At 37.8% G+C, this 19,018-nt stretch overlaps 1 protein-coding gene across 2 annotated transcripts in view; it reads left to right on the top strand.

Annotated features, from left to right (window-relative positions):
* The window catches only part of BTBD9 (BTB domain containing 9), a 147,591-nt gene that overhangs the window by 83,758 nt on the left and 44,815 nt on the right, over nt 1-19,018 (top strand). For both annotated transcript variants that reach the window (XM_083349341.1, XM_083349342.1), the window contains exons 7-8: nt 6,049-6,158; nt 13,822-14,011. In XM_083349341.1, coding sequence (XP_083205467.1) covers nt 6,049-6,158; nt 13,822-14,011 — 300 coding nt within the window. The remainder of the gene's footprint in view (nt 1-6,048; nt 6,159-13,821; nt 14,012-19,018) is intronic.

Here is a 19,018-nt window from a genome sequence, read left to right as displayed (position 1 = left end):
ATTTACAACAGATGTATTGGTAAAGGTTAAGGTTCCCCCGCACATGCGTGCTAGTCGTTTCCAACTCTAAGGGCCATTGCTCATCTCAGTTTCAAAGCCGAAGAGCCAGCGCTTGTCTGAGGACGTCTCCATGGTCATGTGGCCAGCATGACTAGACGCCAAAGGCGCACAGAACGCTGTTACCTTCCCACTGTAGTGGTCCCTATTTTTCTACTTGCATTTTTACGTGCTTTAGAACTGCTAGGTTGGCAGAAGCTGGGACGAGTAACAGGCACTCTGTTATGCGGCACTCGGGATTCGACCCGCCAAACTGCTGACCACCTGATCGACAAGCTCAGCATCCTACCCACTGAGCCACCACATCCCTCTTGATGTATTGTTAGTCTTACTGAAACTTTGATTCTCATCTAAGATAGGCAATCTGCTCAATATCTGCCATCTCCAGCCATGTTTAAGGTTTAATTATCTTCCATCTGTTTAAGTAGTTCCAGTGGGCATTGGAGATAATAAAGTATATGCACACACATTTTCCCCCCATGGAATATCCCCCAAAGATGGATGTAAATTGTTTGTCTGCATTGCCTTTTTAATTTGAAATGTCAGAATGCTATTTAAAATCTCAATTTTCCATTCAGATATACTATTTTATATATTATAATATGAACTGTCATTGTACCTGTGCCATCACCAAGGACAGAAGGTTTTGAACCAATTAGTTTTCTCACACTATTTCCCTTATTTCCCTTAACCATTTGTTTGCCATTACAGCATTCCATAATTTCTTATCTGACAGGAATTTTTACAGACATTAACCTTCACTCCCCCCCTTCACTTTCCCTTCTAAGGGAGAAGGAAATTTTTGTCTTTGCTCATTTTTTTCAGTTCAGATCTTAATATGATTAGATATCATTTAATAGGACTTAGTTAAATCATTGTAGATAGTAAGCTGTAAGTGAAATCTTATTGGTTTTATTTATAGTCAACATCTAGCCAACAAGCAGTTACTTATTTCTTTATGAATCTGAGTTCTACTTCAGTTTGGTTTACATGTCATATATAATTAATAATTTATAGTTGAGTAAAGAACAGTCATATGTGTGAAAGCATAGATTTTTGCCCAGTTGGGACTATAGATCCAACTGTCATTTGTGCTTGAGCATGATCGGCATACTTTATATCCTACTACCAATTTCTTAGAAATATAGTTTGATTCCAATACTTTGGATGTTATTGACCAAGTTTCAACTTTCTCTGAAGTATAGAAACTTCAAAATGTTGGATCACTTTTTCTTTCATTAAGCTTCCTTCTAAAGAGTTTTAAGATTTGGAAAATGCACAGGAGCGAAAGGGTCTTTGCAATTAAAGATATGTAAACACTATAATTATTCCATGTAATTTGTGTAGTTTCTGGAGAAAAAAAGGAATAATTTTAGAGAGCACAATGTTCATTTTAAAAGAAAGGATAGTTAGTGAAGCACTTACAGTTGGGTGCTGAACATAGAGGGGAAAAAAGAAAGGAATGGAAGAAAATCACAGTATTTTTAAATAAAGGAAGAATCTCACTGAAACACAACTCTTGGGGAAAAATTGTGGTAAACCTGTATTGGAAAAAATTCCCAAATATTCATAGAAATCCAAGCATTAAAAATGTTAAAAGAAAATCTTCTAGTTTAAAGAACCTCTTTTCAAAAAATCCATACTTAATCTAAGCCAGGTAGGTCAAACACGCAGCCTGTGGACCAGATGCACCCTGCCCTGCAAGGGCAAAACAAGGGCTGCAAGGGCCGTCACAATACGGCCCACGATGCGATTGGGTGTGATACCCCTGATCTAAACTTTTCAACACTGGTAGAATGGCAAATAGCCCCGAAGTTAAATTATATCATCTTCAAAGAATATGTAGCAAAATCCTAATGGTATTCTTATAGTGTAATTTCTTTTAAGTAGATAGCTGTTGATTTGATAACATGCATTTTTCACTTTGGATGATAGGAAATTATATTTTAATAATTTTGTGGGGTTTTTTTTTAATTCTACTGAGATATTGTATATTACTTTGCTTGGGATTTTTCTGAACATTTATTAATAATTATTATAATCTAATTTCATCGATCAGATATCACTCTCATTCTCCCATTAAGAATAAGAGGAGCATATTGATTCAAGGTTAATGCTTGTAGAAAGTTAAGTCTTGAGGGCAAAAGAGACTTCCCATCTTGATTTCTGCAATGTGCTCCACATAGAGCTGCTCTTGAAGAGCACTTGAAAACTTCAATATGCAGAATGCAACAGCACATATAAATTGCATAAGTTATTCATTCCCCCAGTCCCCCTATTGTGTGCAGAGACCTGCTTCTGAGTTGTATTAATAATTTGGATTATGATGTTTCCTTTCACAATATACTTAACAAAATCCTGTCCTAGTTAGATAACTTTAGTAAAAGTTTAGCAACAAGTAATAAGGTTTTACACATATTTCAGGCCTTTTGTAGAATTTCACATATAGCTAAAAACTTGCTAAATATTTGTGATCCTTCATCACAACTATGGCAGAGAGAGCTGCAGTTGAAAATTTAAATTAGTTACAGCTTCTTGTAAAGTAAAACTTTTGAACATATACGAAATACTGTGTGTGTCTGTGTGTATAGGAGGGGGGAGAAAAAGAGGGAGAGTATTTATAGTATGGAATGAGAGTAAGGCCAGTTAAAAAGAGAAAGGTTTATTCTTTAGGTGAGGAGGATTGATTTATTGTCTTTGTCTTTGATTTATGGAACCTTTCATTATGATGAAAAAGTGGTGAATAATAACATTTCTTTGTGTCTACAGTGAAAAATGGAAGCATGCATCATGTATAATGGGAATATTAAAGGGGTTGGGTTAAATTGCCTTTTCTCTGTTTGTTTTTTGGTTTATAAAATTCAATCTGATTTTTTAAAGGTAAAAAGAACAAAAAGAAACTATCTTAAAAGAAACCTATACCTTGCCTGTTTATCTTTTTCTTACGAGTACATCTTTAAATTTTCTAGATATAATATAGAACATAATAAACTAGAACATAATAAACTACCACAAAAAAGAGGGAGTCAAGCTATTCTCCAAAGCACCTGAAAGCAGGACAAGAAGCAATGGATGGAAACTAGTCAAGGAGAGAAGCAACCTAGAACTAAGGAGAAACTTCCTGACAGTTAGAACAACTAACCAGTGGAACAACCTGCCTCCAGAGGTGGTGAATGCTCCAACACTGGAGGTTTTTAAGAAGAGACTGGACAGCCATTTGCCTGAAATGGTATAGGGTTTCCTGCCTGAGCAGGGGGTTGGACTAGATGACCTCCAAGGTCCCTTCCAACTTTATATATATTATTATTATTATTATTATTATTATATTACATACATATATGCCTATCACACTGTATTTGTTGGAGTAAGCAACACTATGCAGACAAAGAAACTAAAGGTAAAAGATGAAGATAATTAAATAAACAAACAGAATTTATACCAACAAAATTCATTGTATTTCCCTTTTTCCTTACAAATCATCCTTGCCTCTACTGGGTCTACTGTTTGAAGGTCAAGGAGGCATACTTCTTTCCTTAATATCTCCTCATCCCATATTTTTTTTCAAAACAAGTCAGAGAGAGAGAGAGAGATTACACTAAGCTAAATCATTTTAAGAGTTGATTAATTTGTAACATCACATGTCATGCAGCATAGGTGAAAGAGGAAACATGAATGAAGGTAGACAAAAATGCAACCCTAAATCAAATTTGTATGGTTTTGACTAGCTTTTTTCACTTTTCACTGTTCAATCTGTTCCATATCCCTGTCATGGCAGCACTCTCCCTCCCCTTCTTTCCACTTATGACTTTCTTCCATTCCTCAGTGCATATATTCTTTCCTATGTTTCCAGTTAATTAGAATAAGAATTAGGCAAAACAGTTACAGACAATTATAATTCTATATGAATTATAGAATCCATAACTGCAATATGAAAATTACAAATCTTGCAAATGTCTTTTATTTCTACCAAGAAAAGATCTTAAGTTATTATGTCTTAAGAAAATAAAGTTGCATTAACTAAAGAGCTCTTTTGCTTACAAGTATTATATTTAAAATCAATATTTAAATATAAATTGCAAGAGTGGAAATACTTGTTTAATAATATATTACTATATGATTGCCGTCTCAGGAAGACTTTCTAATTATTTAGTTGAACGAGTTGCAACAATTCAACATTATGTCTACTATTAAAGGTGCCCAGAGTAAGATATATAACAGTAAATCATTTTTGTTTTTGATTGTGTAATATTGAATCAAGTGTAACCAATAAAGAATGCAATTTTTATATTATATTCACATCCCTAAGATTACTGTGTGCCTGAACCAACTGCTTGTTTATTTGCAACTTTACCTCTTCAAAAAGTAAGATATTACTTTTTGTAGGCATAAAAAGAAAAGCTTGTAGATAGATAGTTGGTATTACCTAAATACTGTAGACGACTATAATAATGTCTCTTCCCGCCAGTACTATAAAATTGATTTTGAAATCTGGTGAATATCCTGCTGACTGGACATTCTCTCATTTGATTTCCTTGTTAAATATTGACACAGAAATATCAACAATAACATTGGCCCATATATTAAGGACAATATTATTCTAGCTCTAAACCTAGATTTTAGTTATCTATGTTATGGCTATCATTTCATAATGGGATGTTAATTTCCCTGACTTTCAGCTTTTGCAAATCACACGTTTTTACTTTAGTTTCTCTTTAAGACAAGTGCTCAGGCCAAAAAACCACTGTGGGGACAGTTAAAATATGTGATCCAGTAGATACAATGATCCTAGAGGAGATCAACCCTGACTGCTCTTTAGATGGCCAGATCCTGAAGTTGAAACTCAAATACTTTGGCCACCTAATGAGAAGGAAGGACTCACTGGAGAAGAGCCTAATGCTGGGAAAGATTGAGGGCAAGAGAAGAATGGGACGACAGAGAATGGGGTGGCAGTAGGCGTGAGCTTAAATGGACTTCAGAAGATGGCAGAGGACAGAAAGGCCTGAAGGAACGTTGTCCATGGGGTCGCGATGGGTTGGACACAACTTTGCAACTAACAACAAAGATACAATGAGTTGGAATTTGCCATGTGAAAAAATCATTAAGAATTTTAAGGAATCCTAACTGTTAAGACTAATTTGTGAGAATATTTTCGACATGTTTACTGTTTACCCTACAAAGTGTTTAAAATTGAATGAATGGCAATGTTTTTAATTTTCTAAATGTAAATCAGTGAATCAATATGACATTACATTACACAGATCAGATATAAAGATGTGAATATATTTTTAAATGTACATAATACTTGGAAATTATCAATGTTTAAATAATTGATGCATTTATTGAATAATGGGGGTAACAAAAAAGATTGCTGTTCAAGAAAAAGTCCTTAATGATCTTAATACCAGATTTGCAGTCTTGAATTATCTATAAAAGTTTGCTTTATTTTTATGAATTGGCTTTCAATTAATCAAGATTGAACATTGTTATCATATGGTCAAGGATTTATGATCAGAAATTAGAAGGAATGATTCCCTATAGGTAATATATGCTTTTATTCTTTTCTCTTTTTCATGTTTTTTACATTTCTCCTTTTTTCTTTATTAATACATTAAAGAAAAGATTGTTTCTTTACTGTTATGTAATTATTTTCTTTCTTTAATACTGTAAGTTTTGACTCATTTTTATGAAGATTTGCCCAAAAATCTTAGTTGTGTTGTTGTTGCTGCCACAGCACTAAAAAAACTGGCTTTTGCAAGGTGCTGCTATCATACTTTTTAACTAGATGGGATGGGAGGTGGGTTGGAAAGTTGTTTCTCATATAGCTGGAATATTTATTTATGCATTTACTACAAGCCTGTGTTTTTTATTCTCTTGGTACTGTAAGTCTCTCAATACAGAAATAAACTAAACTGATACTTGCAGCGTTAGTAAAGATCAGTGCTATGTTACATATTTCATTCTGTTGATTTTTGTTTTGTTTTGTTCTTACAGGTATATCAGAATAGTTGGAACACACAACACAGTAAACAAAGTTTTCCATATTGTGGCTTTTGAATGCATGTTCACTAACAAAACCTTCACTCTTGACAGAGGACTGATAGGTAAGTGATATAGAATGGGAATTATATTGCCAATGATAATGCAGTTTATCATTTGTTTAAAACATATATCCAAATCAAATAAACCTTTATTATTCCTTGTAACTCAGCGTCCTTAAGGTGGTCTTTGACCTTTATTATACTCAAAGACCAGCATAAGGAGGGTGAAGTATAAGGAATTTAAAAACAGAAAATACAAAATGCAAAAATGAAATTACTTAACTATACACACACACACACACACACACATATGTAGGTCTTGGTGAAAATCTATGAAAACATATATATATACAGAGTGAGCGCCTGTTACTCGTCCCAGCTTCTGCCAACCTAGCAGTTCGAAAGCACGTAAAAATGCAAGTAGAAAAATAGGGACCACTACGGTGGGAAGGTAACAGCGTTCCGTGCGCCTTTGGTGTCTAGTCATGCAGGCCACATGACCATGGAGACATCCTCGGACAAGTGGTGGCTCTTCGGCTTTGAAACAGAGATGAGCACCGGCTCCATGGACCAGGGAGATGTGGTTTCGCATGCTACCTAGATCCTACACATGGGCAGATGAAGCTTTGCTCACTTGCTTGGTCCACTTCCTATTGGTCTGCAGCCTGGGAATTGCAAACCCGTAGTCTAGATTGTATTAAAACTACTTTATGACACAGGTCATCTTCTGACATATTTTGAGTGCTGTTATGCAAAACTGGCAACATTGTATATTGCATGTCTTTGAAGATTCTCAGTCATCCAGGTCATGGTTGTCCCAAAGGTGCTTTTTCAAGAGGCAACTGGACTTTCTTGCTTTCTTTCAAAATAAGAAGGGGAAGGGGAAGAAGAAGAGGAAGAAGAAGAAGAAGATCCAGCTGCCTCTTGAAAAAGCACCTTTGGGATTGTACATTGCAGCAGAATTGGAAGAAAAAGCAGGCAAATGTAGAATTGTCCAGTGGGCCTTGAGTATTTATGAAATAATGATGAAATGAGGCCAAAAGCATAGAGTCTATGTGGCAGTCTCATGTAAATGCCAAATGTTAGCTGCAAATCTCACAATAAAAATTGATCATTTAATTAGTATTACCCTAAATGGTATCACTTTAGGTAGCAAATCTTGCCTGAATACTGAGAACTATTCACAGGGATCAATTGTTAGTATGTTTTCTACAAAATTCTGGAAATCTCTGGCAAGCTCTGGTGTGGTTGTTTCCTGTAGTCATAACACAATAAAACACGTATGGCCTACAGATAGTGGTTAGAAACTTTTCCACAAATTGGCAGATAACTTCATTCTATTTTATTTAAACTCTATGCATTCCGTTTGCTTTAGAAAAAAAAATAGGAACGTGTTGTTGACTTTGAAACAATTTAATAACTCTTATAACTTAAAATGTTTGATCCTATCCAACTACAGTGTTAAAAATACTGTTTATTGTTTATTAGATATTTTTGGAAGGCAAAGTTTTGTTTACAAGGTTATATGCACAACTGAAAATCTCTTTTCCTGTCTCCAAATTATACCCCCTTCTTTATACTATTCCATAGTACTCTGAGAGATGGAAGAGTGAATAATGGTAGCAGCCACAGTGGATATAAAAAATGGAATGTCCTTGGACATCCTCTAGTGAAGGTTTTGTAGCATTTATGAATCACTAAGGCTTCATTTGTGTATCTCTTTGTGTTAGGAAAAGTAGAAAATGAATACAGTAAATGCTCACTTCTGTCTTGCTCAGTAGTGGTTATTATAGAAATCATTTAAATGTCCAACAGAATGAAAAAGTCAAATCAATTTCTTAGTAGCATACATTGGTGTTGTAAAATATTGGTCTATCTTTCACTTACAGAGGCATTCTTTGACCAATTTAATGTCTTCTCTGTGTGAAGCTGTTGCCATCCAGTTCTCTTTTCTCCTTGTAAAGGTCTTTCCAGCCCATGGTTGCATTTTTCCCCCTTACATCAGAGATTAGTGCAGTGCAGTAAGTTTATTACTGGCACATTCTGTTGCATCCATGTAGGTATACACTAATCTTTTCCAAATTCTGGATTACACACTCTTCTTCCATGTTTGCTGTCAAAGAGCTGTTAATATTTGAATAGCATCTTCTCCTACAACTTTTAATACCGTATTTTCCGGCGTATAAGATGACTTTTGAACCCCTGAAAATCACCTCAAAAGTTGGGGGGGTCGTCTTATACGCCCAGTCGCCTTATATGCCGGGAAAAAAACACCTTCGGATCTTTTTTCTGCTGGGCGGCGGGATTGCTGGGTGAATGGAGGCAGGCGATGGCGACCCATGGTTAAGTGGCGAACGGCGAACGGGTGATAGAGGGCAAACTCGTCAGCTTCTGGGGTGGCTACTGCAGCTGCTGCCATTGCTCGCTCAAGGACTGGCCGTGCTAGCGCCTCCAATGCTGGCTGACAGGTCCCTGATGAGAGGAGCGGGACTAGCCCGCGCCCGTCGTCTCGAGCAGCCGCTGCCCTGTTTCCCTCCCTGTTTCCCTGCTCCGCCTGCTCTGTGATTGGCCCAGCTTTGCTCCTTTCCCGCCAAAGGGGCGCCTCGCCTTATTGTCTCTGAACTCTCTCGCCTGCTGCGCTGCTGCTCTCAGTTCCGCACTCCGAGCAAGCAATTCTTGTGGTCAGCGCGAGTCAGGCGGTGCCTCGGCGGGAGCAAAGGCTCTCCCTTCCTACGGTCGAGCAGGGCGCCTCTGGGGACCGCCTGCCCGTCCTCTCGTCGGGGACCTGACAGCCAAGCATTGGAGGCGCTAGCACGGCCAGTCCTTGAGCGAGCAACGGCAGCAGCTGCAGTAGCCGCCCCAGAAGCTGACGAGTTTGCCTTCCATCACCCGTTCGCCGTCGGCCGCTTAACCACGGGTCGCCATCGCCTGCCTCCATTCAGCCCAGGGCTCCAGCCGAGCGGGAGTCGTGTTTCTGCGAAGAGGCGGCGGCCGTGGCGGCGGCAAGGGACTCGAGAAAACTTCCTGTTCCTGGCTTTTTGCAGTTCTGAAGGTATAGGCTTAGCTTCCTGTTTGGCGGGGCCTTCCAGCAGCTGCAACATTCGAGCAAACTTGCATGGGGCAAAGAGGGAAGGAAGGAGACTTGGGGAGCCTAACTTTTGGGGACCAGCAACTTGGGAAAGCTGTAGCCTCAGGCTTCCTTCCGGACTCACCTGTCACCAGCACCGCTCTTCCCCCCGCGGGGATGTGCTTCCGCCGGGCGGTGCTGGCCGAGACGAGCCAGCAGGCAGCCGCCGTGAGCGCGGTGCTGAGGGGCAGCGGCAGGACGTCCTGGCCCAGCGCCTGCAAGACGGCCAGCAGCCCCACGCGCACGCGCAGCAGCAGCCGCCGGCTCAGCAACAGGTGAGAGCGCAGGAGCCGCACCGCCAGGCAGCCACACCGAGAGGCTGCACGCCCAGGCCAGCTGCATGAGGAGCAGGGCGGGAAGCCGGCCGGGAAGAGGGACCGGGAGCCCGGGCCGAGCGCGCCTCGGCCGACAGTGAGAGGGAAGCGGCACGTGAGTTCTAAAAAAGAGGCTGCGGGCGGAGCTGCCCCGCCCTGCGCCGAATGGGAGAAGTTCAAGGCCTGGGGGGGGAAGCAGGAGGGGCGCCAGCCGTGGCAGGGTGGTGGCTGCCCTCCGGCGCTGCCTGCCGACCGGGAAACGCTGCGCCTCGGGGGCCGGCAGAAGCGCGGGAGCAGCGGGAGGGCCGGCGGGTAAGTATTTTCCGGCGTATAAGACAAAACCTTCAAAATCTTCTTAAAAGTAGGGGGTCGTTTTATACGCCGGGTCGTCTTATACGCCGGAAAATACGGTACTTTGGTGGATGTTTTATCTGTGTCTGATACTTTCACATTTGATTATTTGCTGATTAATTACCTTTTGTACTTCTACTTTTCGATGTTTCTATAAATGTATAATCCTTTTTGTAAAGGGATTGCATGCAGTCCTTCCTTCTGTCTTTAGCTTCATTTGTCACTGTTTTCTTTCATAATTATTCTTGAGTATCCCTGCCTTAGCTGTGAGTTGTCTCATGATTCCTCTGATCTTTTTTTTTTTAAAAAAATCATTTTATTGCTATTTTCCTTTATTTCTTGACATCCTTGCTTGAGGTGGCTTTCCATATCCTTGTTTGAAACTGGAAGTCTTGATTCAGTGGCAAAATGTCCTTTTTGTTGCTCAGCATATTCATCTTCTCTGTGGGTATGTGCATGTGCATATGCTATCACAGTAAACTGTTTTGAAAGCCACTCAAATTTTTTCATCTCTGAATTAGGATTAGGGTTTTATTTTCCTATCAGTTTTCATGATGCTCCTTATATATTTCCATATATTTTCATGGTTCCCTTCCATGTTTTCTAGGATATACAGGTAGTCCTCGATTTATAACTACAGTTGAGCCCAAAATTTCTGTTGTTAAGTGAAACATTTGTTAAATGAGTTTTGCCCCATTTTACTACATTTCTTGTCACAGTTGTTAAGTGAATCACTGGAGTTGTTAAGTTAGTAACAGTTGTTAAGTGAATATGGCTTCCCCATTGACTTTGCTTGTCAGAAGATCGTAAAAAGTGATTACATGACCTTGGGACACAGCAACAGTCATAAATATGAACCATTTGCAAAACATCTGAATTTTGATCATGCGACCATGGGGATGCTGCAAAGGTCATAACTGGAAGACTTTCCTAAGTCACTTTTTTCAGTGCCATTGTAACTTTGAATGGTCACTCAATGAACTATTTGTAATCCAAGGACTACCTGTACTTTACTACTACACCTACTCTCTTTAAACTTCAATCCATGTATTTGACCCTTAAGAGCCTATGATCTCTTCACGCACGTGAAAGTAATAACTGGATTGCACTGCTCCTTTTATTTCGTATTATGCAATCTACTTGATTCCAATCATATTGGTTTCATGTGTAGAATCTACATTGATGTTGCATGAAGTATGTACTACTGGCAGTAAAACCATCTTAGTAAAATTCAGATACCTATCTCCTATATTGTTGCATTTACCAAATCATTTTTTCCTATGATTCTAGAATCCTCCACTTCTAAACAACTAACTTGAGCTCAGAAGAGGGAAACATCAACAGCAGTCTTAATTGCTGTGCCATATCAGCTTTCTTTTCCATTATCTTTTATTAGATAGTCAATCCCATGTTAGCTCATGTTAGAATGCTGTATAAATTTAATAATGATGTCTTCTCCATTGTAACGATTTCATTATTTCAGGGTGATTATTGGTCTTCCTCTGTCAGTTCTTAAGAATGATTATCTGCTGTTTTCCATTTATTGTTCTGTCCAATTACAGCAGTATTGAATTATCTCTGACTTAGCAGTTATCAATATTTCTTGAATTTCCGATTTCTGACAATTCCTATAAAAGAATGTGCTAAAGTTTAAGACAGTAATTATTTTTAGTCTTTAATTATATAACAAAAGAATGCCAGATGTTTTGTCATAAGCAGGAATAAACCTAAAATAGATATTGAGGATAGCAGCTTAGACTATCATCATAAAATTGTCAAACATTGTGGGGAAATCCTGTGCTTTTCTGTTCACATGTAAAGCATAGTAGAAGGATCAGAATGTGGACAGAACAAAACATAGCATTTGATAGCTCATGGAATTTATAGTTTAGCCATTGTCTAAAATGTGTGTTTTATATTAATATTTTCTTATATTTTTTTTTGAAATAAATATAAGAAATTTTAATCAAACAAAATCCAATTAATGCAGAAAAATATTTCAGTAAATATTCTGACTTTTTAAAAAACAATTGTCAAATTAGAAAAAAAACCTAAAGATATATGTCTGATTTTTTTCCCCTTTTGCTCATTTGTTATTAGGTATTATTGAAAGTGTGTGTGTGTGTGTGTGTGTGTGTGTGTGTGTGTGTAAAATTTTATGGTCATGTCTTGGAAATGACATTAATTTTAAATGTTACTGTGTAACAGTATATTCAATCTGTTGGCCACCTGTTGTCTGGTAAGAGCCAGAAAGAATAACAAGAAGTGTAGCTACCTCTGCTTTATCTATTTTTATTATTTTGAATTTTTTATTATATATTCAATTTCTACAACCGCCCAACTCAACCAAGTGACTCTGGACAGCTTCTTACAATTGTAAAATTATAAAACAATTTAAAAAAACATTAAAACAAGCATTTTGCTTGCTTCCATGGTGTATTTCCATTAATATGGATTGTTTTTCATTCTAATGGTACATTCAATTTGTGAAGAAATATTATGTTCTACAAAAATAAGAGATATAATTCATATTTTGTTTTCCATCTTATAGCATGTGTTTACATGTAACATTTAGTTGAAGGACAAAAAATATAATTCAGAAGCAAGACAGTATTGTTTCTGGGAGTGCATTTTTATAAACAAAGTTACACAGATTGAGACAGAAATACCATAGGGAAAAGCCAAGGGAACCAAAAAACCTGAAATGCTTCATGGAATGACATCCCTTCCAGATGGTGTTTTTAATACATTTATCAGATGGATATGAAAGACAATAATGAACATTCAAATGGGGAGTGGCAATCCTCCCTTGTGAACTGAAACACCTTCTGTGTGCTGAAATTATTTGATTAATCTCTACTCTCCTATTGTGCAAAATAGTGCAACAAGGTTTTCCTTGGCATGTATTAATATCATGGACAATATTACTCATAAATAGTCCAAAAGAACATTTTAATAAATATAGTTTGTTTTCCTAGAGATAAGAGACTAATTAAACAAGGAAAACAAGTTTTAGGAACACCTTAGAATCAAAACACCCCTCCTCAAGTTTGATAAATTAAATTCATTTATGAGTGAAATCCTCTTAATGTGAAAGCGGCTAAGTGGCTAAGGTGCCAGCCTAGAAGCCAGGAGACTGGTGCTAGGCCATTTTAGGATTCTCTAGCCAGTCACTCTCAGCCAATTCAGCTCACAGGGTCACTGTCGTGGGGGAAAAAGGAGGGAAGTATTGGTACGTTCCTCACCTTGTCTTATATATGCAAAAAAGAGGGGGAGAATAAAAATTTGGAAAAAAAATATTCAGGTATAATGACATCAATTGGAAATTGTGAAAAAAAATAAGATGAGTTAGTGGATTATTAATTATGCTGCAACTTCTGATCTTGAGTTTTGTTTCTAAAAGCTGCACAAATAGAATTTATACAGCTTTATCTCTCCAGTGCATGTTTTGATTCAGTAGAAACTGAATGTTCCTTCAGATGCTTGGAAAGTAGTAGAAGAAGGAGGACTGCTTAACAACCCCACTTTTGTGGCAGTGTCTATTACCTGTCTGCTCTGATGGTTTTTGGTCTCTTTATTTCTCTCCTTCACTGTCTATTCAGCCTCATCCATTTCTTCGAAACAACGTTGCATTCTGGATTTTGGAATGCATAATTCAAGTTTGTTAACCACAGTAATTGTTACAATACATCTAAGTATTTGTTTGCTGAATGTTCTGTTGTATAACTAACTAGTTTGAAGTTAAAAGATTTCTGGCCTTCACTGATACAATTCTCTCATTGCTCATTCATTTTTAATCTTGCCTCTGAAATGCATCCCTGTTTTCCGGTGTTAGCAACAGTTTTGTTTATTTTTATTCTTCCCCAGATAGAGAAACTAATGGAACCGAGTTGCCTGTGCCTGCCTTTGATTTCTTTTGTATTTTAATTTTCAGTTCCCACTGAGAATGTTGCAACAGTTGCCGATTGCGCCAGCGTGATTGAGGGCGTGAGCCGTAGCCGCAATGCTTTGTTGAATGGAGACACAAAGAATTATGACTGGGATTCTGGGTATACGTGCCATCAGCTAGGCAGTGGTGCTATTGTCGTACAGCTGGCGCAACCATACATGATTGGATCAATCCAGTAAGATGATTTCTTTCTTCATGTAAAAATAGTTTCAGTAATGAGAATACATAGCTCCTGATAGCTGCTGTGAAAAGTTCATGTTTTCATGCACTGATAGTGTTCTTAACATACAAATCCTAAGTTGGAAAGCAAAGCAGTCTACTGCTAAGCTTGTAAGCCGCCCTGAGTCTTCGGAGAAGGGCGGGATATAAATGTAATAAAAAAAAATACATTCACATACACACATTTGATACGAAAATAGTGACATAACTTGAGGGCAGGCAATTTGTTTTGTGCTGAGCATAGCATCAGAATCAGAATGCCTCCAGTTTGTTTTATTTTATATTGCCGTGTGATCTGCATGGCCTCGAGCTGATGAAATATTTATTCATTTATCTATGAGTCACTGTGAATAAAATGAAATGTTAATGTGTTTAATGAGCAAAAAAGTAGAATAAAGCTCTTGGGTGTCCATGAAACTCAGTATACAATTTCTGACCAACTGCTACCTCCCTTCTAATTGTTTTTTTTTAGTTTTGATGGGGTGGGGCAGGTTGGAGGAGGATAACACTATTTGTGGAATAAGGTCCAAGACAAATATACACGTTGCTAAGAGTTGTTAGAGAAGGAAAATGGAAAGTTTCTTAAAGATGTGTGATAAAGGTTTGGAGACTATTGCAAAATATTCAATTCTAAAAAAGAATTTAGGATTTCTCTATATGTGTAAGTTATTGTAATCTTTTAAAAAACAAAAAAGTTTCACCATAGTATACCTGCGATAGAGAGGCATAAAGAAAAAAAATCATTTCCTTATGATAAAATAAAATGCAAGGAATTATGCTTTCTTTGCTTTTGGTTTCTTATACCGTAGTTTGATATTAGAATGGCGAAGATATGAAAGGCACTGACATAAATGAAGGACAAAATAATGCTTATGTTTCAGAATGCTTGGCACTGAAAATATATGTCTATAGCTATATGTTGTGAATTTGTAATCCATATTGTGGAATATATAGGAAAGATTTTTAATGTTAATTGGCCAATAGTGTACTCAAAACAGTAGTGATGTGGCCTGCCACCAAAATGCTGTTCTTAAAGATGACATCATTCAGATGATTTGCCATACTTTTTTGTAATTGTGGCCATTGATCCCAGACTTGCTATGTCTCTCAGCTCCTGGAAATGGTGCCAGATCTGCTTTATTTACAGCACAAGACAGACATTTTCAAGTGTCAGTAATGTCATTTCTGCATTAATGATAAATATGTTTGCTGGAAAAAAATACTTCACTCCTACAAAACACTCTTAACCCGTTTGTAAAGCATGATAGTGGAAATATTGTGGATTGGGACTTCTTTACAGCCTCAACTCCTTGATGATTCATAATCACTGAGAAAACAATGGATTCTTGATTGTACCCGTAAATCTATAAACTGAGATATTCTCCAAGGAGTGGGATATACTATCAAGGTCTGAACTGATCTAGGGAATTTGGATCATCTACGAACAGAAATGTAGACCATTTACAGCACCAAATCAGTTGGGCATAGTCCTTTTCTTAATTTGATGTACATTTCTAGTCCAGAGAGTAAGTAGGCAGAATATTACTTATTTTTTATCCCTCCTCTGATCTCCATTAATGCCTGAACTCCTTTCCCTGCTCTAAACACGTAGATTTTGGAGCTAAAAAAGAAGATTGTTCCACATCTAACCAAATCGATATTCAGCACAACCCATATATGATGGCTCACAGAGGTGACTTTTCTAGAATCTTCGTCTTAATTTCTCCACCACTTTGTGAATAAGGAAAACCACACCATAACAAGGTTCTTCCTTCCTTGAGGGAGGTAGTATTATAGTTCTTCACTGGTAGCTAGATGTTTCTGGGCATTTAAAACAAATCCTCTTCTTTTCCATAACTTATTATGGGAAAACATATTAAAAGCTTATTTTTTGTTTTTATCCCAGCTTGACTATTGCATCCTCTCCAGTCCAGTCTTGACATACATTTTCCTTGGACTTTATCACTGTTCTACCACATATTAAAGTCTTGAATGCCATTCTGGTGGTAATTCACCTCTTTTCCAAAAAGGCTTCTCTCGTTTTAGACTCCATTCTAAAACAATTTATTTATTATTAAAGAGCATTTTTGAAAACCACCATTTATCCGATTATGTCTCTAATAGGAGCATACAATTTACAACTCATTTTTCCAAACTATATTTCACCTTTAAGATGTAACAGTTCATCTGTTCTCTGCCCCTTGTATGCAGTTACATGAAGGAACAAATGCTACTTTAGAATAATACCTTTGTTGTGTAAACTGATGATACAGTTGGCCGGATCTTTTAATTAAACCTTAAATTGCTTTTGATAATATAGTCATACTGTTATTCAGATGTCACAACCATCTAAACCAGTTGCCAAATGCTTCCCAGTTGTCCACAGTTTAGAAGTCTGCCATTTTCTCCAAGAATTGTTAGCATTTTCTGAAACAGCTAGATCATGTCAAAGATTTCTACATTTGCTGTGCTGACCATTATTACTAGGAAACTCCCCATGCCTCTTGCTGTTGGAGACCACATATGGCTTTCTATCAGATTTCTTCCCTTCAAACAACTGCCTACAAATCTGGAAGCCAACTTTATTGAACCATTCTCCATAACTACTCAAATCAGTACTGTAGCCTTTTATCTGTAGCTTCCAGCCACACTGAAAGTAAATTCTATTTTCTACTGCCCCTTCCTGATACACCTCCCTAGGCAATTCTGCTCCACCATTTCCTCCCAACTTGAAGGAGAGAAACAATTTGAAGTATATTTCGGATTGTCAATACAGGAAAGGCAAATTGGAATGTCCTGTTCATCAGGAAGGGTACCCAGATACAAGCTGTTCACGGGAAATAGCAGATGATGTACATTCCTCTTACCTCCTTTGGCAGTTCCATTTTCAGGACCGTCAGAAGCCTAAATCACCTGGCGGACTGAATACTCAGAATTCATCGCCTGTTAACATTTCTGTCATTGAGAAGTAGGAGGACATTGAGGGAGGAGACATTTGAACAACTCCCAAGAGAGAAGCAGTGACAATGAGATGGAGACTCCTAGAATGGAAGGGAAAATCATGGCAGAGAAATACGACAGAAGAGGTACCCCTTCATTTCTGCTGACTTTTCAGACAGAGAGAGAGGCAGACTGCCCGGAAAGTACAGAGAGTGCATTAACTTCAGCCAAAAAAGAAGAAGCAAAGGGCACTATGCCCTCTAGCCATCCATGATCGGATAGAGGAAGGGGAAGAAGTATTGATGGAGAGAAATGGGAGAAGATAACCTCTGGTGGCATATGAAGTTAATAAAGTTAATAAAGCACGGACTAGTGATCTTCTTCCATCTAAACAGAATTTTTCTACAATACCAAGAAGCTCATCTCTTAATCTCAAGGCCTAATTTCACCCACTGGTAAAAGCAAGAAGAAAAGACCTTGAATTCAAACTCTGGAGGAAACATATATAAAGCTTGATTTCTGCATATATGTGGTTTGTGTTTTGCGATAAAACAACTTACCTAGCATTGTCAAGTTTGTGAACTACTGCTAATAAGCAATGACCTGAATGGAAAATGAAACATCTGGAGAGTCAAGATTTATTGCCTGGCCTGGTGTGAAATCTGACACACTTTACTAAAGCACAATTAGCACATAAAATTTCAGAAAGGATTTCAGTGGGAGATTAAAATGTTGCATTTTCATCTTTGATACAGAGAACCCTAGAGATTTTTTTATCATTATTCATAAAGAAAAGAAAAGGCAGTTTACAAAGTATATAATTTATCTTAAAGCACAGGTATAGTATAAAGTGCTACCTTTCTCAATAGTAGCAACTGTGAGAGGGATCTTGGAATCCTAGTGGACAATCACTTAAATATGAGCCAGCAGTGTGCTGCAGCTGCCAAAAAAGCCAACACAGTGCTAGGCTGCATTAACAGAGGGATAGAATCAAGATCACGTGAAGTACTAATACCACTTTACAATGCCTTGGTAAGGCCACACTTGGAATACCGCATCCAGTTTTGGTCACCACGATGTGAAAAAGATGTTGAGACTCTAGAAAGACTACAGAGAAAAGCAACAAATATGATCAGGGGACTGGAGGCTAAAACATATAACGGTTGCTGGAATTGGGTTTGTCTAATTTAATGAAGAGAAGGACAAGGGGTGACATGATAGCAGTGTTCCAATATCTCAGGAGCTGCCAAAAAGAAGAGGGAGTCAAGCTATTTTCCAAAGCACCTGAAGGCAGGACAAGAAGCAACAGATGGAAACTAATGAAAGAAAGAAGCAACCTAGAACTAAGGAAAAATGTTCTGACAGTCAGAACAATTAATCAGTGGAACAACCTGCCTCCAGAAGCTGTGAATACTCCAACCCTGGAAGTTTTTAAGAAGAGACTGGACAGCCATTTGTCTGAAATGGTATAGGGTTTCCTGCCTGGGCAGGGGTTTGGACTAGATGACCTCCAAGGTCCCTTCCAACTTTATTATTATTGTTGTTGTTGCAAAGATTTATGTGCTCAGGTGTTCAAGAAACATTATTCTGGGGTATTTCTGTTTATCTCAACTTGCCTCTTCAGAATAATTAGACAACATTGAACAGAAATAAACATTCTTGTTCCGGAAACAGACAATCCTACTGGATTAGTGGTGAATGTTCCAACACTGGAAGTTTTTAAGAAGAGACTGGACAGCCATTTGTCTGAAATGGTATAGGGTTTCCTGCCTGAGCAGGGGGTTGGACTAGATGACCTCCAAGGTCCCTTCCAACTACTACTACTACTACTACTACTACTTATTATTATTATTATTATTATTATTATTATTATTATTATTATTATTATTATTATTATTATTATTATCATTATCATGAACCTCTGACATGTGTAACACTTTTAAATGCAATCTGAAGGTAAATTGAGTCTATCAGAATATTAGAAAGGGATAAAATTGCCAAAATTGATGGAAAATATCAAGAA

Source organism: Vipera ursinii, assembly GCF_947247035.1.
Source record: "Vipera ursinii genome assembly, chromosome: 1".
Classification (NCBI taxonomy): Eukaryota; Metazoa; Chordata; class Lepidosauria; order Squamata; family Viperidae; genus Vipera; species Vipera ursinii.
The sequence above is the reverse complement of the archived record's forward strand: the minus strand, read 5'-3'. Positions and strand labels throughout refer to the sequence as shown.